General features: G+C 37.9%; 1 protein-coding gene across 1 annotated transcript; it reads left to right on the forward strand.

Moving 5' to 3' along the window:
- The first annotated feature begins 775 nt into the window (after positions 1-775).
- On the forward strand, positions 776-22,759 carry PI15 (peptidase inhibitor 15). Its single transcript, XM_039526703.1, has 6 exons — positions 776-899; positions 1,467-1,808; positions 18,711-18,829; positions 19,171-19,303; positions 19,468-19,583; positions 22,559-22,759. The coding sequence occupies exons 2-6, from the start codon at positions 1,536-1,538 to the stop codon at positions 22,692-22,694; spliced, it is 777 nt and encodes a 258-aa protein (XP_039382637.1). The 5' UTR covers positions 776-899; positions 1,467-1,535; the 3' UTR covers positions 22,695-22,759.
- Positions 22,760-26,551: the final 3,792 nt, after the last annotated feature.

The raw sequence follows: 26,551 nt of genomic DNA on the forward strand, positions 1-26,551 counted from the left end.
TGGTTCCCTGGCCCTCTTTCACTCTTAGTCATGCTGTTTCTGTAGTTTCTCAGAGGCAGACGTTCAGGTAACTGACCTATTTGTTAGTTATAAGCTTTATTGATCCTTGCTTTGGAACTTGTAGGTGTATGAGAGAGAGAGGGAGAGAGAAAGCCAGAGCAAGAGAGTGAGCAAGAAGGAGCAGGGCTTTGAGTGTCTGGTGCACTCCACAATGAATGAACTAAACACTTCCCTTTTATGCTGCTGCTTGCGTGCCCTGTAAGCCCACTAGCATAGCTCAGCGAGAAACCACTCTTAAAAGGCATTCCCATGGATTATTCTGAGCATTCACTTTGTATGTTGTCTGAGTTACCAGGTCACTACCTTATACCCAGTCATTGCCTATGTAAATTGTATTACTTGTTACTTGAATACTGATGTTTTAAAACAAAACATATATCTCCCCTTATCACCATAAAATAGTATTAGGAAATCAAGATGAATTTAATCAAATGAGGGTAGGGGGAAAACTGTAAGAGAAAAGGTAGGAAGTACTGAGAAAAAAGAGGTTTGTCTTTTGCCTCTTTGTTGTATAGCAGCTGTGGGTATGACACAATATCTTAACCACCTACATTAAAAAGATGCCACCCAATCATTGTGTATTCTGTGCAAAACTCTGCCCCTCCCATTTTGGCTAGGAAGAGACTTAGAGACTGCCTTTTCTGGATCATACAGACTGTAATATATAAAAGCTGTTAGTAGCTCCTGTAGCCAGCAGCTTCAAAACTAGCAGAGTTTTGTTCTTTGAGGGTTTGTAATAAGACACAATCCTCATTACAATGGTTCACACTACAGCATAGGAAAGAGCTGTATAAATTGGGATCACAGTATACTGTACTGATTTTTGGTATTACACAGAGGTAAGCCATTCAACTCAATAAGTTTGCTTTGCATGCATTTTTTATTACTGTTCATCATATTTTGCTGGAGTAAGATTTGAATATTATTACTAAGATGTCCTATTTTCATGCTTTTTTATATTCTTTGCCTGTTAGTTTGTATGTGAGGCATTATCAGAGCCATGAGTGCAAGCAGTAAAAGACATGCCCTGGAATGTATTTTTCATCACCAGTAAATAAAATTCTGTGAGATTCCTTGCAGTCTGCCCAGTTAGAACAAGGAGTATGGTGTGTAGTACAAACTGATGGTGTGTATTAGTACAGTCATTGTGCAGAAAGTGTATTTGTGATTATGGTAGTCCAGATATGATGGCACTTTATTTGACCTTAGTTTTTAAAAGTTCATATTAAGGTTCACTTTCATACACTGTGTTATGAAGGAATAGCTCTAAATTGCTTTGTATCAGAGATTTAACAAATTGTGGGGAAAAAAACCCTTTTGATCTTAGGGGGGGGAAGGTTCCTTTTTTCTCTCAAGCCATAAATTTGTGTATAGAATCACATCTTTGGACACGTTTTATTCCACAGATCTGCCCTCTGCTCTCCTGTCTTAGAGCTGAGAAACCCTGTGGCCTGTCTTCCTCCCTTGGCCCTAAAATGACAGTAATCTCTGCAATCAGTTGTGCCTTCTTATTTTTCATTCTCTGTGACACAAGTGCAATAGCATTACCCAATTCCTCTGACCTATTTCTCTCAAACAAAAATTTCACTGACATTGAAGCAGCTTTGGCAGCTCACTTAGACTCTGCAAAAATCCCCAAAATCAGGCGGAAGCGATACATTTCACAGAATGACATGATTGCCATCCTTGATTATCATAATCAAGTCAGAGGCAAAGTCTTTCCACCTGCTTCAAACATGGAGTATATGGTAAGTGGATTTTCGTTTACTTCTGAGAGGGGAATAACGTTTCATTAGACCTGCTGGAAAATGTAAGAGACTATAAATCAGTGATTTCATTGTCCAGAGCCAAGCCAACATTTTTTAGTTCAGTAGACAAATGCGTTGTAACCACTGCATGGCTTTACTATAACGTTTTGGTTTTTTTTAACTGAAGTATTGTAATGAATAATTATAAGAGCTAAGAGCCAAATTGTGAACCCTTTACTCACCCTGGTGAACATTTACTCTCACAAGTAGTTCCAATAAAGTCAATGGGATTTGAGTCAGTAGGGTTACTCATGTGAGTCACTGCTCATGAAGGTAAGTAAGGGGTATACAATCTGCTTTTAAATAATTAGCATCTAAACCAAGTGGTTAAGATCCTAATTATTAATAGTTCCATTTCTGAATTACTATGGAGAACACTAAGTCATAACACTGGTGTATTTAAAAAAAATGCATCCCATGAACATTGCTAGTCTCTTCCACATATATTATTTGCAGAGATTGATTTGTCAGGTGATCATGGTTTTTATTTTGCATGCATATTTTGTATTCATATAATGGTTTTATTTCTCTGTCAGATACAGTACTTTGTTTAAAATGTTTCTCTAAACATGTTGGATTTACTCAGAAATCAGTGTGCATGATATCCTTAGGCATTTTTTCCCTTTATTGGCTGAAGTTCTTTCTGGGAAATATCTGTTCCTACAGTATGCTAACTGAACACACTAGTTATTTCCTCATTATGATTTAATGCTTTGTCATTGAAAGCCAGTGTATTTGTAATATGTGTTTCAACTTTCAATACATGCATACTTTAGTACTCTAACATTAAAAATAGGCCAGTTAATCAGAAGTCCTTTTACCTACCAAGTAAGGGATTCACATTGTTTTTAAAGGGCAGTCAAATTTTGTATATGGAGTATAATATTCACTTAAAGACACAGGAGCATCTCAGATGACAACAGCTGGTTAACAGATTTAAGGAACATAACACCACTAACATGACATGCAGAAAAGGGGATGATGGTAATAAAAACAAACTCCTCCCCTTTAGGAGCTAAAGACTAACAATTTGGACTTCTCTCTGTCACAGATGTTACCTAAATCTGGGTTTGGTCATGCAACATGCTGAGTATCTCCCAAGGGCACCTCAGAGAACTGAGTGTGCGCCGAACCTTGCAGCATCAAGGCTTGTGTCTGTGATGGAGATTGAGTTTGAAGTTTGGTTAAGTGGAAAGGTCAAAGGCAGAAAAAAATAAGAAGGTCAAAAGTCAAACTCAATCAGACTTTTAATTACTGAATTCTGTGACTGATGGTTTCTATTGATTCTGTACAAATAAACTTCACTGTGATGTCTGGGAGAAGGGCCGTCTAGCCTCCCCCTCCCTTTGCCTTGTGTCTTTTGGAAATGTACTGTGCAATTGACTACAATGAAACCAGCTGAAATGTGTTTCAAAAGCAATGTCAGGAAAAAAATTCATATTCTCAAGCGTTTTGTAAAAGAATCATTCACAAGACGAAAGTAAAGAAATTGTGATGAGCAAGAAAGAGGAGGATGACTCCATTCATTTAATTTATTTGTGTTAATTAACACCTCTCAGAAACTGCTAGGGCTTCATTACATATTGTTGGGCTTTCTGCTGGGCTTCACCCCAAAGTGGTGACCTTTAGACCTGACAGGTTTGACAAAGAACCAAGATCCTGCCATTGGCAGGAGGGGTGAAATTCATGACAAGCTACGTTTTACTCCCTTTCTTGCCTTCCTCACTGTAGAATATCTTGCAACAAGCCATCCAGCAGGTGTATCTGTGCTGCTTTGAGCATCAGCCAGTTCAGTAGCCACCAAAACAAGAACTAGGCCTCCTCTGAAGCACTGCTTCCTGTTTTAATTAGTCAGCAAGGGTCACAATGGCAGTGATGTGTTCCATTGTTTCCTCTTCAGAGTTCAGAGAACTTGGGCAAAAGGACTAGAGATTACAATTCAGTTAGATCTGCAAGTTATAGCTCAAGGCACTACCAATAATTCACCTAGCTGTCCCTCACCCAACAGCATTGTATTGGAGTCTTATGGAAAGCTTGGATTCCATTGTGAGTCCTCCATGTAATTTCTTCATGAAATTTCAGTATGTATAATTTCATCAGTAATGTGCTGCTGGGAACATCAGGTCTCTGTTACATTTATGAGGTTATGACACTCAATATCCATTCCCACATATAATATTTGGGACATATTGTCATTGCCAACAGACCAAATGTATCATGCTGAACGTTCACAGAATTATGTCATCCTACCCTGAGGCGTCTGCAAAAGGGCACAGCTAGTTGTGAAACTGGTCTTCCTAAATCATTGTCTTAGTCACCTTATGACTAGGAAAAAACATGTCAGATGCAGGAGAACTTTGAAGTAGCTGAGGATGCTGTTTCAGTGCATTGAGTAGACATCTTGTCAGACAAGCTGAAAGAGGATCTTTTCATACAGTACATTAAAATAGGGATGAGAAAACTGGTTTGGAAAAAAATCCCAAAGAAATATGTTGTCTCTCCTTGTTTTTTCCCCACTGTCCATACAAATCACATTCTGCTCTTTCCCCCTGATTGAATCCTTTTTTCCCTCACAAATGCCCTACATGCTTACTCCTTCCCACATTCTCAATCTCTTCTATTGATAGGGTTTAGGATTTAGCACAGGAACCTGGACCCCATACTCCAATTATTTGCCCCTCCCCCCATGCATGCTTGTCTCCTTTAACGTCTCCTTCTGACCCCAAATCTGTTCTGCCTCCCATGCAGTCTCTACATTTAGTAATATTTTGAGCTCATTGGGTATTATGCCATCTCCTGTTGTCTTAAACGCCTATGTTTACAGGGCTTCTCTTGGCTATACTACTGATGTAAGGAAAGAATGGCCAAGAATACACAAGATTTGTATATGGTAGCCAGCTTAGCCTATTGCCAGACCTCTTGAGATTCCATGACACATTTAATTTGATAGCCAAATTGATAAGAACAATGGGATATATTTTTATTGTTGCCACACATCAGTCTCAGACATATTATAAATGTGAAACACATTCTGGTCTTAACATTTTTATTTGGATTATGCATTGGCAAACTGGAGCTCCTCGCACTAAAGGTTTGAGTTATTTGACATTATTATTTGAGACCTGATTTTCCTCTGCTTATATGTTTTACACAAGTGTAACTCCATTGATTTCAAAGGAGTTACTCTTGTTTTACACCAGGGAAAGCAAGAAAAGAATTAGACCTATTGTATTAAGCGATATCTGATGCAGAGTGTTAAAGAGAGAGCCAAGGTGTGTGAGGTAATATTTTTTATTGGACCAACTTCTGTTGGTGAGAGAGACAAGCTTTCAAGCTCCACAGAGCTGATTTTCAGGTCTATATAGCTCAATAGCTTGTCTCTTTCATCAACAGAAGTTGGTCCAATAAAATATATTTCTTCACCTACCTTGTCTCTCTCATATCCTGGGACCAACATGGCTACAGCAACACTGCAAACAGATGATTAAAATCAATTAATCTATTTGGCACTAGTTTTGATTCTATAGGTAAACATACATTCCTTTGCTTAGGAGAGACCCGTTTAAGAACTTTTTCCTACTCAGGGCTGTGTGCATTTGTAACAATATCATACAGGGGGAATTCATAACTTTGCCTAAAATATTGCTACATACGTTTCACCATGATATTATTGACCAGCAAGTTATTAGTTTTCAACTGATACCTCACCCTGTGTGTATTTAGAAAGCATCTTCAAGTTCACCAAGAGCAGTAATGAGCTCACAAATTCATTTCAGAGAGGCCATAAGTATCCATTAGATGGTCATAACTTCCAAATACTATTAGTTGGATTAAAACTAGAGCGCTAAAGGTGAAAGTCTCTGTATAAACATTCCTAGCCATCCAGTTACTCTTGAAGATGCTTTTGAAGTACACACTGGGTGGTGGATAGGTCAAATAGATTGAAGCAATTTTGCTTACTATACCAAACACATTAAAGAGGCTTATTTGACACCTGAAAGCCTTTCATCATAAAACAACAAAGTGAGTTTACTTGGTTTGTCCTCCAGCACTCTGGCACTGCTGATAAAATGTCTTGCTGTTTATATATTTTGCCACATTAACATTATGTAACTAGTGCTGCTGCAGGTGTCAATGTACTAGTTTCTTTTCTTCTTTCATATATTTCAGAAGATGTTTTGTTTCTTGAGCTGTTTGCCTTTGCTCATGTACATGATCCCATTGAAATCAACTATGCTTGTAAGGACTGTAGGATAAACTCCTTTAAGAGTCATATATAATGGGTTGGACAGGATCTCTTAGTCTGTTCCAACCCCTTTCAGAACTGTCTTCTCCATTGAACACATATGGCTTTTATACAGTTTACTCTTGAACATAGTGATGATGTCTCAGTAACATCTCTTAGCAAATAATTTACCTTAGTATAACCTGTGAAATGTTTTTGGCCAAACACTATGAAATCAGAAAAAGAAATAGGGGCTACATTAGCATGAGAAATGATTTCCAAATGTTTAATCTAAATATTTCCTTGAGAAGTTGAGATTATTACTCTTTATATACTGTTTGTAACCAACGAATCAAATGTATCTCCCTGTTCCATTTCATATCATTACCTCTCAAGTATTTACAGAAAATTGTCTTCTTTGCATCATTTCTCTAAGTTGTATGATACATATCAAATGTCTTTAATCTCTTTGCATAGGTTATGTCCTCCCATGTTTTTATTGTTAATACATGTAAATTATAGTTACATCCACTTTAAGGCTCCTTTACCAGAGCAGTGAAAGGCAGCATTTGTGTAAATGAAAATTAGGCCCAATCATTTGAATTGATGGATTGCTAACTACCTCAATAGCACACAGTGGACTTTGTTCAAGAAATTCTGTATGTCGAATTCTCTCAGTCACATAGTTTTCAAAAATCCTATATAAATGGTAAAGTTTGAAATAAAGTAATGGCCAGACAAGTCACGATTCTCCCGTGTTACGGCTGCTTTCTGTCATGCCAGCAGAACAAATTGGCTCTAAATCTGGCATATTCAGACTTAATGTACAGGGAGCTGGTGTCTGGTCAGGGGACATTGCAGTGTAAAGGGGCCTTAGTTGTGGCTTCCCTGTGCCCCAATGGTCCACTTCTGCTGTATTGACCTCAGGTAACACTGGCAGCCAGCATAAGTCAGAGCAGCTTTTAGGATGCTCTCACTTACCTGAGGGAGTGAATCAGCATCCCACTAGACCAAGTAAAGCTCTTACTGTGTATGTCAAAAACAAAAGCCAGGAAGTGTTTCTTGGTGAATGATTGGAGAACAGTTTGAAAGATAAACAGAAAAGACCACTACTGGAAAACATCCCTTCTCTGCAAAATTTAAAGAACTTCTCAAACAATAAAATGGTAAGGAATGTCCTGTTTAAATTTGCTTTGGCATGAGAGCTCCTTTCCCTTGTTTTAGGCATAAATGTTTTGGAGTGTCTATCCTAAAGTGTGGATGAATATTTACATTATGTAAATGTAATATCAGCAGAAAGCCTTCTGGGAGTTTGAGTCATAAGGGAAAAAGAAAAACCTAGTGAGGTTTCTTATAGAAGGGCAGTAACCCTGAGCCCTCAGAATTGGACATTCATTCATTATTAAATGTAGCACCTCTTGAACTTCTTGGCTAAAAACAAAGACGAACATTTTTCACAAGAATCCTGATCCAAAGTACACAAAGTACTTAGCTTCATACAAGAATGGAGAAGGTAGTGACTTCAAACCTCTCTACATTTTTGTCCTCCTTCTACCTCTGAGACAAAACTGAGAAAGAGAATGTGTTCTCCAGAATTGTGGAAATGTGCATGCCAAAGAGAGCAAGAGACAAAAACTGCAGAGACACCACCTGCTCTCTATTAGATAGTGCAGTCCAATTATGCTGACTGTAGTGAGGCCAATGACATACATCCTCTACAGTTCTCCAATGTGGCCCAGAGCCAGCTTGATTCTGAGTGTGAAGATGTGGTCCAGAGAAAAATGGTTCTTTATATCTTCATTCAATGCCTGTCAACTTGTATCAAGGTGACGCATCACATGTTGAGACTTATCACTCCTTGGACAATATCTTGATTCTGAAGAACAAAGCAGCTCAAATAGGGTCTTTTATGTATATTACATCTGTCTTTCTGGTAGAATTGTTTTCAAAGGAAATGGAAGAAATGTTTTTCTCAGAATTTTTTTTAATGAAAAACCAAAAACAATCAGTTTTTGGTATATCAAAATTAGAAAAGTTTCAGGTTGTTCATATAAAAGAGGATAATTTTGAAAGAAACAAAATTTCCTTTAACATTTTTTGTTCTTGAATAAAAGACATTTCTCTCTGAAAATATTTCAGATGAAAGATTTCAACTGACTCTTCCTTCAGGCTCTTGGCAAATTAACAGTATGATCATCAGTTGGATAAAGTTAGATCCCCTTGGTACCTCTTCCTGAGTAAGATCGTGCCAAATAAAATGAGTCTTGGAGTAGGTTAGGAAAACACTGAATATTTTGAGGTTTGTAACTCTTTCACTTGACTTTTCCAAAAGATACACAAATAATAACATATGAAAGGAACGTATTACTATTAAATTTGTCAGCCTACTGATTTTCTTTCTTTGCTTTTTATTGTTTTAAAGCTTGGTTCTAAAGATAAGAAGAAAAGCAGAGAACTGAAAGAAAACTATTTGGCCATTAGTTATGGGAAAACCTGAAAAAGTTAGGAGTATAGTTTTGGACTGAATAGGTACCCCAAAATGTAGATATTTATATAAAACTTATCTATACCTCTTGAATCTGCAAACTGAAGTCTCATGATAGCAGTTTTTTTGTGAGATTTCTAAGACATCTGATTCTGGTCATGCTGGGAATGAATATCATAGGAACGGTCCTCTTGTAGGGTTGCCAGTTTTGGTTGGACATATTTCTGCAGGTTTCATTGCATGACATAATCTGTAATTAAAGATTAATCTTTAATTCCTGGAGACTCCAGGACAATCCTGGAGGGCTGGCAACCCTTGTAGTATTTCAGCACTTCTGCTTACCAGAAGTTCAGAGCTGTGTTATATATTTTAAAATGTTAACCAACTGTCTTTGAAACTCAGAACAATTTCCCTTTGGGTTATTTCTGTGAATCTGTTTGCTCATATTTATTTGCAATAATAGCCAAAAGAGAGCTACATCTTACAGGTGGCCTTGTATAATAAATCAGGATTTTTTCTTTGCAAAGTGGACTCTAGGAATTTCTATCTACGTTTTCAAATTTGTGCTGCACATATTAAGGCAGGATTTAGACACACACTACGTACTAATTAGTTACAGTATGCATAGTAAAATTTCTAACAGGTGGCAGCTGAGAGCAAAGAAACTCTTCTTATTCTTAGAGAGAGTCAGCCTTGAATCCAAATGATCTCACAGCCCAAATAAATATATAAAGCTTGCCAAATCTGTCTATATAAATTCCAATGAGCTCATGTGTTTTCATCACACAGTATGTACTGAAAGAATGAGGGAGAAGAGAGGAGGCATTTTCAATCACCCTGCTAAAAAAGCATGCAAGCAGAAGGAATGGTGGTTGTTTTATTAAGCTTAGGGCCAAATACTGGGGGGTCCTACATGTCCACAGACTAGCTAAAAACATTAAAAAAGCTACAGGTACACTGTACAGAGGGGCCAGCAGAGAAGCTGCGCATGGGAATTCTGCATCTCTCTGCACAATGTGATAGGTCTCCAGAGAGGGTGACAGCATGGCCAGTTGGGATCTGCACACTGAGTGAATCACCTTGGACAAAGCCCTGCATAATGGGACAGCAGCAGGCCACTTTTGCTATTCCTCCCCATGATTACATGTCTAGCTGTCTTCTAGCTGTACAGACAACAACACGTGACAGATATGTAATCGCATTGCTTAATGCACCACAGGAAGGCGCTCAGATGCTACAGTGATAAGCATGGTATAAGAACCTATATAAGAACAAAACAGCCAGCCTGGCTGATTGGGGCCAAGGATTTCATTCCTCAGTCATCCCATTTCTCCCTCCCATTCCCCAGTTTTTTTTGTCACAGAGAGAAGTCTTTTTGCAAAGGATTTTCTCCTTCTCTAGGCTTTAACTTTTTATGAAGAAGTATTTTTGATCTGCACAGCCAGTTGAATAAATAAGCAAAAATGCATGTATTGTGAGAAATAAAATGGGAAGGTTGATGTAAAAATGTAATGGTTTTGATGGACCATCAGTAAAAGTAGGGTCTTACCTGCCATTTTCTCTTTGGGCCATCGTGGTGGTTTGGTTTTTCTTTGTTAACTGAAAAGAAAAATCCATCAGAGCCATGAATATAATGTAAATGAGGACACAAATATAAAAGGAGTGTGCATGTTAATAACCAGGAGGATGTTGCTTATATTTGCATGACAATATGGCTATGTCAACACTTAAATTGCTATAGCAGCATAGACATTCATTACAGCAACAGGAAGGGTTCTTCTGTTGCTGTAGTTAGTCCATTTCCCCAAGAGTTGGTAAGCTCTTGGAAGAAGTCTTCCGTCGACCTAGCACTGTCTATGATGGGGGTTAGGTCAACTTTACAACATTGCTCAGGGGTGTGGGTTTTTCACAACCCTGAGCAACATAGCTGGGTCAGCCTAATTTCTTAGTGTACACATGGCCTCACAATTACTTATCTCCACATTTTATTTGCAATCTGATGCTGTAAGTATGCATGTACAAGTAAGGTTTCAGGTATATATACAGCTACACATGAAAGACTCTACTCCAAACTTTATATTGAAGTGAAATATTTATATTAGTCAAATTAAAATATATCTTTATTTGGGCATGTTTATTATCTGTACAAGGAAAGATTAAGAGCTCATACCAACACGGGACCAGCATCAAGACAGGGGGAAGTGTGGCTATACTCTGTACTCTTCCCATAAACCTAAGATCTTCCCAGTATTCCAGAGCAGTTGAACATTTCTCCTAAAATGATGAGCAGTTTAATATTAATGTCATTTAAATCATTGTCATTACCTTTCAGAGTTAACATCCCATTAATATGAATTGGCTAATTAAGGTACCTGTCTCTTAGCAGATTCAGGAAGACAGCACTACACTTACTCATGTTTATAACATTTTATTTGTGATTATAAAGGCTAGAAACTTAAATGTTTTTAAATGAAAGCACAAATTATGCAGAAATATATAGGCGCATGAGAGAAGTGCCGGTACTATCACGGAATACCTTGCCTGATTTGTCCCTTTCCACATGACACCCTCTTACCTTTCCAGCACCTCCTGCTGCCCCTGACAACCTTCTCCCCTTTGTAGCTTAGGGGAGAAGAATTCTGTACCTCCTCTCTTCCCTTTTCACACATCATAGTATGGGAGCATTGAGATATAAACATTGGGACTGCTCAAAAATTTTTCATCAAAACTTTTTTTCCAACAGACAAATGGGTTTTCAACTAAATGAAATTATTTCACTGAAAGTGGCTGATTTCCTAAAAAAAAAAATTGTCAGGAAACCAAAACCAAAATTATTTTATTTATGGATCTTGAGTCTGACTTTTCACAAATTTAGAATTCTGAGGCCCATTTATATATTTGCTGGAATACTTGGTTGCATTCAATCACCAAAATCAGTAATTCTTTCTAAAATATCACGCCTACACAATAGACATAGTTAAAGAGCTGACTTTAAAAACAACATTTCAACTATAAATAGGTATTACTGGTTTAAGGAGCTAATCACTATCTCAAAAATAGAGAATACGGCCTGAATCAGTGCTATTTTATCTTCCTGTAAAAAGCTAAAAGAAGTTTTTCTAACTGCACCTACTGTAGTCCACTTTCGGAGTAAGCCACTAAAAAGAAGATTGTAACAACACTCCTAATCATAAGAAATATAGTAAATTGTTGGCAGACCTTGCTGGTACCTGGGGAGGGATAGCTCAGTGGTTTTGATTGGCCATTGGCCTGCCCAGCCCAGAGTTCAATGTTTGAGGAGGAGGCCACTTAGGGAGGCTAGGCAAAAAATTGGTCCTGCTAGTGAGGCAGGGGGGGGAGGGGCTGATGACTCCTTCCCTTCTTAGGTCTATAGAGGAGAGTATATTAGTTTATTTTTTTTTTTTTTTGGGGGGGGGGGCTCAGTAGTTTGTTGAGCATTTTGAGCAAACAGGGTTGGTTGTGTTCATCTTGAGAGGAGGCCATTTAGGGATCTGGGGCAAAAATTGGTCCTGCTAGTGAAGGCAGGGGGCTGGACTTGATGACCTTTGAAGGTCCCTTCCAGTTCTAGGAGATTGGTATATCTCCAGTTGTTATTATTATTTGTTATTTGTTATTTGGAATAAAGTAGCAATTTCTTTCCCGGGGGGGGGAATCACAACACGTCTTGCAGAATTTAAAAGTCAGATAATAAATCTCAGTGAGGATAGGGGCAATATAGGTGGTTAAAAATATGCATCTTCTTTTCTTTGTTTCTCTGAAAATGCATTAAAGAGATGTGATAGAAAACTACTCCTTAGTGAGTGATTGATTTATTGAGTGGCTATGGATTTTTCCTCTGGTACAAGATTATCCAGTGGTGGAATTTTGATAATTTTTCACAACAGGGAGGAAACAATCGCTTGTGGCAGTAGAAATCAAGTCAGATAAATATACTCTAGTATAAAATTTAAAAGCAATATTTGCACATACGCAAAGAGATGTGGGATTGCATGTTTATTTTCTTCAGGTGGAGAGTGGTGTCCTCCATGCACCAGTCTGAGGTTCAAAGTTCTCTACCATTTTTCCCTTTTGACTTGTGCTGCCTCCAGAACTGGTCAGTACCATTCTAAGCTGCCTAGAGAAGTTGATGGGGTGTGATGTGAAGAGCCCTATGCTTCTTCCAGTGCTATCCAGGGACCGAGGTCTGTATATCAACTCCAGCTCCTCCAGAGTCACATGGGCACTTCTCTTGTAAACACTTCAATCTGCACAGATTTAAAGCTTCTATTAAGTATTCGTAGAGTGTGTGTGTATTTCTAGCCCTCCTGATGCAGTGTGGTTCGTGAGCCACCAGGAATTCCCCAAACCGACAAATTGAAACAACAGTTTCTGAAAGGAATTGCTCCATATAGTTTAATGGGATGCTAACCCTGACATCTGACAGTGGCAGTTTAAACATCAGCATGGTTTGCATACTGTATTGCTGAGAGCATTTAAGCTGAAGCATTTAGCTGTCCTTGTTAATTCTACATGACCCCACTTTTCCATGAGGACTGAACATAATGAGGGAATACAATCATGGACTTCATTTTGCCCCGATTGAAGTCAGTGGGAGCATTGCCATTGACATCAATGGGTGCTGAATTACACCCTGCTTTGAAATGGGAGTATATTAAGTGCACTCCCAAACTGTTAGTGTGCATCAGCAGGGTCCACATGGATAATTAGTGCATGGGAGGTTAGCACAGGGTAGATTCACACCCCAGCTTGCTGAAAAATAAATATTCATGTAGACAAGCCCTAGATGAAAGCTTAATTTTTAATCCAGTGATAAATGCATAATGTGTCATTTCAAGATAGGTTACAGTGGGACTTGAGCCTGGTCTACACTGAAACCAGTAAGTACTCCTCCAAAAGAGCAAACCTAAAAAAAGAGGTGACATTAATTCTATTACAATTGAGTATTCATACAGCAGGCACTCAATGAATGCAAAAGAAAACTGCTGTAGTGCATGTACAGAATGAAAATTGTATGTGGTCTCAGCATGCTAATAAAATCTGAGTCATTAAAGTTTGATATATCCCAATAGCATGCTCAGAAAAATGGGGTATGTTGATTTTTAAATTTGTTTTGTTTTAGTCAGTATAATTTAATCATGACATTGCACATTCATCATCCACAGATGCCCTTAGCAAAGCTTGCATGTTCAAACTGTCCTGAACAGCTGCTGCCAAGTGCAATAGTGTATTTAAGAATAAGCACATTAAATATTTTAGTTCACTAATAAAACAGAAGTAATTTTGTTTAGAGACCATTTTAAAAGGTGCAGTTTGCTCTTGGGAAATTACCAAGAAATAAATATATCTAGAAATTGAAACACATGTATAGTATAATTCAGCAGCCTTTTAGCAAACTTGCAGTAGATTTTGTGAAAGCTATGGTGATGGAGGACTTCTGACTGCAGACAGCCCCAGCAAAGTTAGAAAATATATTGTTTTTCCTTATCTCAAAGACGTTTGTTTCATAGTGTGACAGGATGCTATTAACAGCTACAAATTGGGCACTATGGAAGCTATAGTGGAACCTCAGAGTTACGAACACCTCAGGAATGGAAGTTGTTTGTAACTGTTACCAAACTATTTTGAAAACTCCTTATGAAAGACTTCTTACAGTTCATTCATTATTAGCAGTATGTTTTACATTTTCCTCTGCTATTTGCTGTACTTGATGGGAATGATAGGATTTACTGTACTTCTTGCTTGAAGAGAGTTAAAAAAAACAGGGATGAAATTCTGGCCTCACTAAAGCCAGTAGTAAAAGTTCCATTGATTTCAGCAAGGTTAGGATTTCATCCATGAATTTCAACTAAAATATAGAAACCTCTCTGGTTTGGTTCATGAGGCCATTATCTCTCAACAGTCAAATCCCTCTGGAGAAATCACTTCCACTGTGACTCCTACAAGAAACTGTCTAACTATAATTGGCAAATGGCAAAAAAATTGGGCAAGACTGCATTGCAGCTATGCTCATTTATATCATCTGAGGATCTGGCTGATAATATTTGTTTAAAAGTGTATTATCGTGACATGGCCATTTATCACCTGGACCCCTTTACTAAATGCTGGTGCTATTTTCCCTACCTTTTGTCTTTTTCTTAGATTGCAAGCTCTTCAATGCAAGAATTATGCCTTATTTTATGTTTCACAGTTGCTAGCAAATTGTGCTGTTGACTGAAAACTAATAATGATGAATTAATAAATCAAAAGAAACACAGTATTTTAGGGGTGGTCTCATCAATACCATAAAAAAGGGCATTACTGCTTCCCTGCTCTGATAAGATACTTCTGCATACACAGCCTGAAATTATATGCACATTTCTCTTTTGCCATCCAGATCGAAAGTTAGGCTGTGATCCCGTCTATGTCAAATGTTCATTGAAGTCCACAGGAGTTACGTATATGGGTGGCTTCCAGAGACAGTCCCTTAGTTTGCTGAATACAATCAGAGTTTTCTTTCTTTCTTTCTTTCTTTCTTTCTTTCTTTCTTTCTTTCTTTCTTAAGTATCTTGGTTCTTTGAGTAAATATGTTTTGGATTACATTTGATCAGATGCATTCGTCAGTGGAGAATATAATCTTGGGATTTCTTCTCTATATTTTCAACCTTTCCAAAATCCCTTTATTTATTTATTTTTTGTCCTGATTCATGTTTGCAACATCTCTCCATTTAGTGTTAACTGCAACTACACTCTTTGTTCTCTATTCCAAGTCACATGCCGAATAAAACTAGCCAAAGCACTAATCACTGCAGTATATCACTGGACACATTTGTCCATCTCCAAAAGGAAAAAGCATTGTAATTTATCATTATCCTTTGACAGTTTACAATCTATTTGATAGTGCTCATATATAATCCTATTTAAAGTCTAGTATTAGATAGAAAACTTTGGAGACCATGTTGTCACCATGCCTCAGTGGGTCACAACTGAGAATACCAAATTCAGGACAGACTGCTAAGAAATAGGGCAGACACACCCCAAACTGGTGGTTATTCTATCATTAGAGTTTACCAAATCGGTAACATAAATGAGCTTCTGTATCACCACACTAGTTAACAAGAAGCCAAAAACATAGCCTCCTTATGCATTCCTGTCCTTGGCTCACCTGGACTTGGACTTTTTGATGAGTGGTTACTGAAAACCAGTTTAATCAGAATTGGGGTCCTTCCAATCCCAAGGGATCAGCCACTTAGACAGGTCAATACATAACTCAGATCTTACCCTATAATCATGCTGATGCCAACCCTTCAGTAACTAAAATCTAAAGGTTTAATAATAAAAGGAAAGAGTTATAAATGGTTAATAGATCATATATATACAAATAATTGTAAAGTCCTTGTACCAAGTTTGTAGCAGTGATGGAATAAACTGCTAGTTTGCAATAGCCTCTCTAGAATCACTCAAACAAATTGGAGGATCACAAGGGACATTTCACCAACATCAATGGGAAAGGTACATGACACTCGCATCTTCATCTGGTCTGTCTAAATGGCTGCAGCAAAGGACTTACTTTCCAGACCGTTGGGGCTGTCGAAATGCCTATAGTTATCCTTGGGGACCCATCCTACCCCTTAATGCCATGGCTCATGAAACCATACACAGGCACCCTGGACAGTAGTCAGGAGCTGTTCAATTATAGGCTGAGCAAGTGCAAAATGGTGGTAGAATGTGCATTTGGACGTCTAAGAGCTAGCTCGTGCAGTTTACTGACTCTGTTAGACCTCAGTGAAACCAATATTTCCATTGTTATTACTGCTTGCTGTGTGCTCCACAATATCTGTGAGAGTAAGGGAGAGACATCTATGGCGGGGTGGGAGGTTGAGGCAAATCGCCTGGCTGCTAATTATGCAGAGCCCGACACCAGGGTGGTTAGAAGAGCACAGCAGGGCATGCTGCGCATCAGAGAAGCTTTGAAAACCAGTTTCATGACTGGCCAGGCTATGGTGTGAAAGTTCTGTTTGTTTCTCCTTGATGAAAACCCGCTCCCTTGGTTCACTCTACTTTCCTGTAAGCCAATCACCCTCCCCTCCCCCTTTCAATCACCACTTGCAGAGGCAATAAAGTCATTGTTTCAAATTCATGCATTCTTTATTAATTAGTCACAAAAATAGGGGATAACTGCCAAGGTAGCCTGGGTGGGGTGGTGGAGGAGGGAGGACACAACCAGTTTTAATCCATGATGGGACTTTACTTCTTCTGGTGGCTACTAGAGTTCCTCAAAAGGCTCTTTCCTCAATTGCACTTTGAAATTCTACATGAACTTAAACTATCAATGCCTTCTCCTGCATCTCATATTTGATAACAGTGAAAGAGGGCACCTTTGAGTCACTCCATAACACTAACTTCAATGATTTTTCTCAACTAATTTTCTAGTACTGAGATAATTCTCACTGGTCTGTAATTCCCAGAATCAATCGCAGATCATTAGCTCATTGTCAAGATATAGGCATTATGTGCCAAATTGTCCTCTATGATGTTTATCCCCAATTGTCCATCTTGCATCATACAGAGGGAGGAATAACTCAGTGGTTTGAGCATTGGCCTGCTAAACGCAGGGTTGTGAGCTCAATCCTTGAGGGGGCCACTTAGGGATCTGGGGCAAAAATTGGTCCTGCTAGTGAAGGCAGGGGGCTGGACTCAATGACCTTTCAAGGTGCCTTCCAGTTCTAGGAGATTGGTATATCTCCTATTATTATAAAGTGTATGTTCTGTTTTCCAGCTTCACTGGATGTTTTTGGTTTGCTTTTGTTTTTAAATATATATTTTTGGCTTGGATAAAATATTTATCTGGATTGTTTCGGGATTTTTTGCGTTTCTATTTGCTGTTTGTTAAAGCTGGCCTTGACCAAAAGCCTGAATTGGAATACCCTGAACTCTGAGGACCAAAAGCCTGAACTGGAATACCCTGAACTTTGAGGCAATATGAAAACGCATCCAAGTCTGGAGCTAGACTTTGTTACTTGAGCATAACTTTATTTTTTAAATATATTGGAATTTGCACATATTCTATGATATTAATAAAATGCTCACTACTAGAGGCATTACCCTGAATATGTGTTCATTCTGTAAGAGATTATTGATTGCTGCTATTTATATTATTTGACTGACACATTCCTCTGTTTATGACTTCATAACTGTTTGCCGTTGAATCTAGCCACAAACCAAGGATCTATGTGAACAAATGAGAGACAAACAGGAGACACTATTTAACTCCTGAGGGGGAAAAAATCCTCCTTTAATGCAAATATCTCTAGTAATAAAGAACTGTGTGCTGGATCATTTGTTCCCACAGTAAAAATCATGGAAGAAAACTTAGGGGAAGGAAGTCACTAAAAGATCTTCTAACAGAATTGTTTGCTGATTATTCCACTGGGGAACAGTATTTGATCCCCTGTGGGATGAGTTCTGGAAGCACATGCTCAGTGTGGATCCTGGAGGAGTCCCTAGGAGACCCTCTACCTCCACTCTGGCCCTTTGCTTTCCTGACAACGTGGCTTCAAAGAAGCCAGGCTGGCTATTCCACCTACTATGTGTAGGGGGTTTCATGGAATATGTTATACCATCTGAGGTTGCATTATCCCTTCTAGAATGTTCCACAGGACAATGTGTGTCTTCTTAGCCCTGATCTCCAACAATTCATGGGATCCCCACTGCCCACTCTGGACTCTATCCAATACAAAGAGCCCCCAAAGACTCCTGGAAAGTGGATGGGGAAAATAGTGTCATAGGAGGACCCTTCCATACAGGATGGGGCACAGCTGCATACTCAGGGTGCTGGACTTTGGTGGTGTGTCCTGGCCCTCTGATAGATCCGACAAGTCCCCATACATGATGTAGCCATGTTCATGTGGATGCTGGAGCTCTCTGACTGTATTTTATTTTTTGTAAGACACACAACATATTTTTTTATGGGAACCACAGATTTAACATCAAGTATTATAAAAATCTTCTTCAAGTGTTGAGCTATTGATCTGATATGTTATATTGACCTGATCATATCATATCATATCATACCTGCATCTTGCATTTGTCTACATTTTTCAGTACCACTGCTAAGGACTTTTTACTTTGTCAGGTTTGGGATGAAACTCTTGCCAAGTCCGCAGAGGCTTGGGCTGCAACATGCATTTGGGACCATGGACCTTCCTACTTACTGAGATTCTTGGGCCAAAACCTATCTGTAAGAACTGGAAGGTAGGTAGATGTCATTTTGTAAAACCTTTTATTTTTATAAAAAGCTGAGGGCCATATCCTCAGCTGGTGTCAATTTCAATGGAGCTACACCAATCTGAACCTTTTAGCTAGTGCGATGGCAAGAACTCGATTTGTTTACAGCTTATAAAGATTTTCATTCCATTCAGGAATATGAGAATTAATCATTGGTGACTGTTATTGTAACCAAGGATTTCAGGTCTCCACAGAATAGCAGTTTGTGAATGGACTGTACTATGGATGCCAAGCCAAATGTTCTAACATAACAAGTTTTGAAAATGAACTTTCCCTCCCCCACAACCTATGTCTTTAAATTAATCTAGGTATCGATCCATTCTTCAGCTGGTAAAGCCATGGTATGATGAAGTGAAAGACTATGCTTTTCCATATCCTCAGGACTGCAACCCTAGATGCCCTCTGAGATGCTATGGACCCATGTGCACACATTATACACAGGTTATATGAGTTCCATTCTTCTTTCACCAATCTATAGTTCAAAATTGGACTTTTCTGTGATGTGTATATGTGTGTGTGTGTGTGTGTGTGTGTGCGTGTGCGTGCGTAAATAATATTTCTTTTCAGTGTTGACTTCACCAAAAGAATAATGATTATTTATTCAGATGGTTTGGGCCACTTCCAATCGTATAGGCTGCGCAGTCCACACATGCCACAATATGAATATCTGGGGATCTGTTTGGCGACAAGCTGTTTACTTGGTATGCAACTATGCCCCAAAGTGAGTTGCTTTCTTTTCATTCTGTTTACTTTTATACTTCATGCATGTATGGGTTATTTGATAGGATTGTTTACTTCCTTTTTCCAGCTAGCATTCCTGTCATGCTTTTGTGATGGGCCCGCTTCCCTGAACAAATATAATAATTGGAAATATAAAAATGTACAAACCAAAGAGGAATAACAAGATGTGTATTTAACAAAATCACATCTCTTTATTTTAGTTATTGTAATGCTCATCCTTTGCATTACTCTTCCCCCCTCCACCTTTTTCTCCTCCCTCCCTTGCGATGTTAGGAAATCCAGTTCTGCAATTCATACTTATGTCGACTTGCACTTACTGACATGAGTTGGCCCATTGAAGACTGGGGCCTTAAACGTCTATAAATGGCCTTGCATGCCAATGGTGCTGTATAAAACAACCCAGACAAATAATAATGAGTTGTATATGTTTGATAAACTTTAAATGTTACAGATCCATAAGTGGTAAAGAATAGGGCAGTGGATGAGTGTGAGTAATTTCATTGTCCCAGCTGCCATATACATAAGAAGAGAATTTTTAACTGTCTCTCTGAAGAGTTGCAACCCCCAAACAGGTAAATTTTTATGAAAAAACCTCCAAAGAAGAAATCACTTCTATTTTGGGAGACAAGAAGGCAGGTCCTTTATATTTACTATTACAATTAATATAAAAAGTAGTAGCAAAGGAACTAGAGGGGGATCAGACAGTAAAACCAGATCTGACTCCAATCTCCCTACTTTGGGGATGTTTGGACTGATACCCCAATCAGGTTCCAAATATCATAACTTATAGCCTGTCTTTAATAGCAACCCAGGCATTATAATGTATGTATATATGTATCAAAAATTACAAAACACAAAGGAATTACAAAATTATTAGGGTATATCATTCATTTCATTCAATTATGGCAAATGAATGAGGCATTGTTGAAAACTACTGAATTATTTGATGTGTTATTTGATGCATTATTAACCCTGTTATAATGATATGTTACATTTAATTTCTTTTGTTCTGCAAATTCTGACTTACTTTGCAGTCTGTAGAAGAAATCCTGAGGTCTCAACTCAGTTTTACTAGGCCCTTACTCTATCAAAGTTATTAGCTCATTGCCACTAAATATGGATGCCAAGGCTTAGAAGGATTAAAAAAAAGGGTTAGACTTTTATGTGGATAATGAGAACATCAACAGTTACACTAGATAAGATAAAAGAGTGTTTTAAATGAGACATGAGCTATCATCCTTCAGAGCATAAGCCAACCACTCACTGACTAGAGCTAGGAAGAAACTTCCGTATAGGCAGGTTATCCCATAAGCTAAAGGGTTTCTTACATCTTCCTCTGAAGTATTTTGGGTGAATTCCTGGCTCCAGTGAAGTCGGTGGGACCAGCATTTTCATCCCTAGTATTTGGCCCTGCCAGATAAAGGATTTGGTATTACAGGGATCACTATTCTGGTCCAGCATGACAATTCCTATGTCCATGTTTTGATGTCAGTGGAAATTTGCCTGAAAAGACTGAATGAAATTTGGCAAGGACGTCAAGGTCAGGACCTGAATATCTACATATAGGTTTCACTTCACTAATCACTAAGACGTTTGCACCTCTCAGCTACACCGCATACCACAGCACTATACAATAGGTGAGGGCAGGAAGTGAAGAACACTGTAACCATTTTAAACTAGAGGGGTTTTAGGGGTGCAGAATAACATTATTCAAATTGGAATTTGCCCAGGACATCAGCGCTATACCTCCTATTAGCTGATGTTTAAACTGGTTGAAAAATATGCCAGGTAATCCACAATATCTACTTGAGTTTCTGATTTCAGAAACAGTGTTAAGAAGGGTTGTTTAAAAATTTGTGTATGGTTTAGACCTAATTAACTGATATATTTAATCTACAGCTCTATTAATCACTCACGATGAATGAAGCCAACATTCAACTTGTGGCACTCCCTTTAGATTACAGTATCTGTTATCAAGCTAGCAAATTTCCCTGCTTGTGCAGTCTGCTGTGCCCATTTGGAATAGGAATAAGAACGAGTAAAGTATTTGAGAGACTTCTACTTTCTTCCAAGACACAACCCGAAGTTAGGCTTTTTGATCCATCTTTATTGGCTGGGAAGGGGGAATGAGAAAATGCTTGACAAATAACTGCATTACTCACTGCTTTAGCACATCACACATGTATTAGAAGGTTCTTTTCTTAGTGAAATGCAACATTTAAGTAGAAATCTAATTTTAGCTTTCTTTCTCCAGTGACCATCCTGTAATCCCAGAGTCAATAATGATGGGTCAATCTCTAAAAGTTTAGAGCTTTGTATAAGCATCTAGAAGTCTGGATGCTTACTCAGATGCCACATTTGAGGCTACCCCACTCCTCATGATTACCTCTGCAGCCTGCTACCTACCTGTACCCTCGGTCCTCTAGAAGAAACTGGGCACCTACAACTTCCAGCCAAATCCCTGGGTCCTCATGAAATCCCAATAGACCCCTGACTTCATCTTTCAGTGAAATTTTCTAGCCATCTCACAGTTCCTGCACTCTTTCTACATGTCATTCTTCTTCATTTCCCCAGTTCCTTTGAGCAAACCAACATGAGTTCACACTCAATACCCAGCAAAATGGATCCCTGATGAGCTAAACTCTGTAACAAGATACTCAAAAGACCCACTCCCATCTTGAAAATAAACACTACAAATATGCAATCAATGAAAGTTTTAAAACTTTGCAACAACACTGTGACACTAATATCTTATTAACAAGAGCCCGCTGGTTGGTTTCTCTTTCTAGAGAGCAAAGTTAAAAAAGTCATTCCAAAAATAGTGTCTGTCACCAATGCAATATGAAAATATTTTATAACTACATGATAGGCAATACATCACTCAAACTTAGTTTGCACTTATTAAAAGATATTTTTCTTAAGTTACTAAAAATGTGTATTACTTTATATTTTCAGGGGCAACTGGATTGGAGAAGCGCCATATAAAGTAGGAGTCCCGTGTTCCACTTGTCCTCCTAGTTATGGAGCGGCTTGTACTGACAATCTTTGTTTTCCAGGAATAACATCAAACTACTTATATTGGTTTAAATAAGTTAACACAAGTTTACATTATTTTTAAATAATATGGCTGAATAACAAAAGCTTGTATATTGAATTTTGCACATATTTTATATATATATATATAGTAATAATACCCTTGTTTTCTTTTTATATCCTTTTGCATAATTAGCTTTCAAAGTACGGTATAGATTCATTTTTAACTCTTTGGAATTTATAACTATAGTTCTCCATTTCAGGCCATGGTCGTGTAGAGAAGGATAATTTTATATCATCTTAAGAAAGTGTAACTTCCTAAAGAATATGTTCTGTTTGATATTAAAAGAAAATTTAAAAGGGCACTGTCAACATAAGTCTAAAATGTGACCCTTCCCTTTGAAATTATAGATATAGATAGATAATGGTCACTGGCAACTACACCAATTATTTAAAAATGAAAAATGTACAAACGTACAAAAAAGTACACCCCCACCCTTCCCCACCTACATTGTCTTTATCTTGCAAATGGTTACTCCCATTTGCACTTATGCTTACTCCTGCATAGTCAATGGGACTCTGAGCAAGAGTAAACACATGTGCAGGAGGAACTCCAGCATTCAGCCTTATGTTACCTCCCCCATGCACAACAGTGATTAACTTAAGGTATTTAAAGAGTTCCACACACAGCTGCTGCTATCATCAACGATGCCTGTGTGGAGATAGAGAAGTAAAGAATAGAGAGCCATGCTGGCCTTTGTACCACTAAGAAATATGATGGAACTGCAAGTGTTTACCAACCTGACTAAAGCTTTGTCTAATTTAGAAAGTTGTATCACTTTAGCTATACTGGATAGTTAACATTGTAGAACCCCATTAGTGTGGATGCAATTATATCGGTATAAAGGCACTCTTTACCAGTATAACTATTCCATATGGGAAGGGGAATTACTATATTGGCATAAGACACCTTTATACAAGTATAACTGGATCCATACTAGGGCTTTTACCTGTATAAATATGTTAGTAAAAAACAAACAAACAAAAAACACATCCCTAGCTGAAATAGTGCTACAGGTAAAATTTCCAATCAAGCCTCAGTGTTGTACAATTTTGACTAAAGGGTATCTCAAATAAAAAGTACAAAGTGAAAAGGGAACTTTTATTTAAAAAGGGGGGGGAGGGGTTAACAGTGTGCAACAAAAAAACAGAATCTGTAAAACAGTTGACAGAGTCCTTTAAACAATATGGTGAGGCTATTTCCTGAAAAGTATCTTTATAAACCAGCGAAGAAAAATATACTTATTCTCCCCACCAAAAAGCAAACTTCTTGTGGGAGCTAAGTAGAAAATTTATGGAGAAAGGGACTACAGCTGAAACTAGAACACTGTATATATGTATAGATTGCTTGTCCTGAATGGTATCCATAACAGACCAGGGTCCAAATTCTGCCCTCAGATACACGTGTGCAACTGTCATTGAAGTGACTGAGAGTTGTACCTTCATATCACAAGGCAGAATTTTGCTCATGATGAACAGGGAATACAAGTGATTAGTTGTTTACAATTTTGCACATTTCCACTCTGCCAGGCACAGATATGTTGGGAGCTTTGAAGTTCATGAGCTTTGGAAGTTCATGAGTTTCACCAGAATCAGATATATATATATATATATATATATATATATATATATACAGTTTATTTTAAAGCAAAGATGTCCTCTTCCCAAGGCTGGTTAAGAAAGTCTGCTACCAGAGTACATGATAGCTTTACTGAAATTACAAATATGGGAATAATTTACATGTAGTCAACCCTATTGCCAAAGAGATCAATTATATGGACTGAATGAATTCTGTAGTACATGGCAAATGGAATTATCACACTTCAGATATCTATGATTAGACAAGAGATGTATTGAAGCATAAGCTTTCGTGGGTGAGTACTCACATGCGCATGCGTCTGACGAAGTGGGTACTCACCTACGAAAGCTTATGCTCCAATACATCTGTTAGTCTTAAAGGTGCCACAGGACTCTCTGTTGCTTTTTACAGATCCAGACTAACACGGCTACCCCTCTGATACTATGATTAGACACTAACTCAGAGAAAGTCATTTATTGTACTGTAGCTCTTCAAGCATATGTCTGGGGGCTGACATTCCTTTCTCTGACATGACAATAATTAGAGAAGTATATAATGCCACTAGGCATCAGAACTTAAATACAAAACCACGTGTGATGTTTCTGTAACTTTTATTTTAGTAACAATGTAAATGTTACAGGTTTTCCTTACTGTTAACAATGGGCTTGAGGTCCTGCAGTCCTCACTTGGTCAAATAGTCCAGCTGGGTGAAATTCACCCCTTTGCAGAGGGAAAACACAAGCTCTGTGTAGCACTTAAGGCTCTATTTGAAAGGTTCCGTTTTAAGTGGTACATAGGCCATGTTCTGTAACCCAATGGGAGTTTTTGACTAAGGAATATAGAGGCAAAATGCATTTTTGTTCCACATGACAGATGTTTTTTGGAGGATGAAGGGGGAACAGATCAAATTTTACATGTTTGCATTTCCTTACATTTGCAAGAAATTATAAAAAATAACAGGCAGAGACTATGTTAACAAAAGTTCTAAGCTGCAGAGCCTAAGAATTACGGTTAATGTTTAATAACTATGCACTTTGTAACTTGCAACTTGTACATTGTGTGGTACACTTTCCAAACAGAACTAGAAATTGTAAATTAATTTATAATTCTGTAATTCAGCTGAAAGTATTATAACGGGTATATATGTTATTGTATCTGTAACTTTTTTTTAACTTGGTAATAATAAGCTGATAATTTGGAATATTTTGTTTTCTGTAGATATACGTAATAGGAAACTTTGCTACTATCAAACAGGGGTGCAGATTTTTTTTCAAAACACAGTAATGGTGCTACGGATAATTATATCTGTCATAATCACACTGTAATTTACAGCAGCAGGAAATAATCTGGATATAAGCTATTTCATAAGAGCAGCTTCTGAGAAAACCAGCAGCAAGCATTTAGTTTAACATATTTCATTTAACAAAGAAAGTTACAGCTAACTGGACATTTGACTAACCAAATGCAGTTTACCTTTCAATTTTTTATACATGTGCATTATCTATTTGAATCCCTGCAATTTCCCTTGGATTGAATAATGACAATGCCAGCAAACATCTACCTTGATAGCCCATGTCAGTGCTGCTTGATTGATTACCTGACACAAAATGCTGTTGGAATAAAAGTATCAGAAATGTGCTGAAGACCAAAGGTGTCCTATAATATTCCCTCACCATTACAGGGCTATGCTGAAAAAAGAGAAACCCAAAAAACCCCAAATATCATGGGACTATTCCACCCATTTCACAGGTTTACAAATCTGCACTCTTTTTCCTACAGAGCAGAATAGCAGTGTGCTTTTATAACAGTAGACTGGCCATTGGAAAAATATTCCTTTTGGATACAATATTTTTTGTTCTACTTTAAATATAAAACAGATATTTATGAAACTATACAAGGAATAAAATAGGGATGAAGAATAACTGTGATTTAAAATAAGAGACACTTATAAGAGTTATAGGAGTAAAAAGCTAAAAGGATGCAGCAATGCCATTAAGAACCCAGTGCAGCCTTTCATGTTATAATAATTGCCTGTGATATTTTTGCCTCACTGTTATGTCATTTACTGAGCAAATGGCTAGTAAAGGTTGCCTTTTTGGTGCTAAACTATATATTCTGGTGCTGGAGACATTTTTGCAGAAGACGAGTTTTATTTCTGATGTTACAATACATACTCTAGTGCTTGTGAGCCATGGGAATTTTGCCACTGATTTCAAAAGGTCTAGAATCAGGAATTGCTGTCTTTTCTTTAGTGTAGGTATAAGACCCTAGCTGTG

Source organism: Mauremys reevesii, linkage group 2 (genome assembly GCF_016161935.1).
Source record: "Mauremys reevesii isolate NIE-2019 linkage group 2, ASM1616193v1, whole genome shotgun sequence".
Classification (NCBI taxonomy): Eukaryota; Metazoa; Chordata; order Testudines; family Geoemydidae; genus Mauremys; species Mauremys reevesii.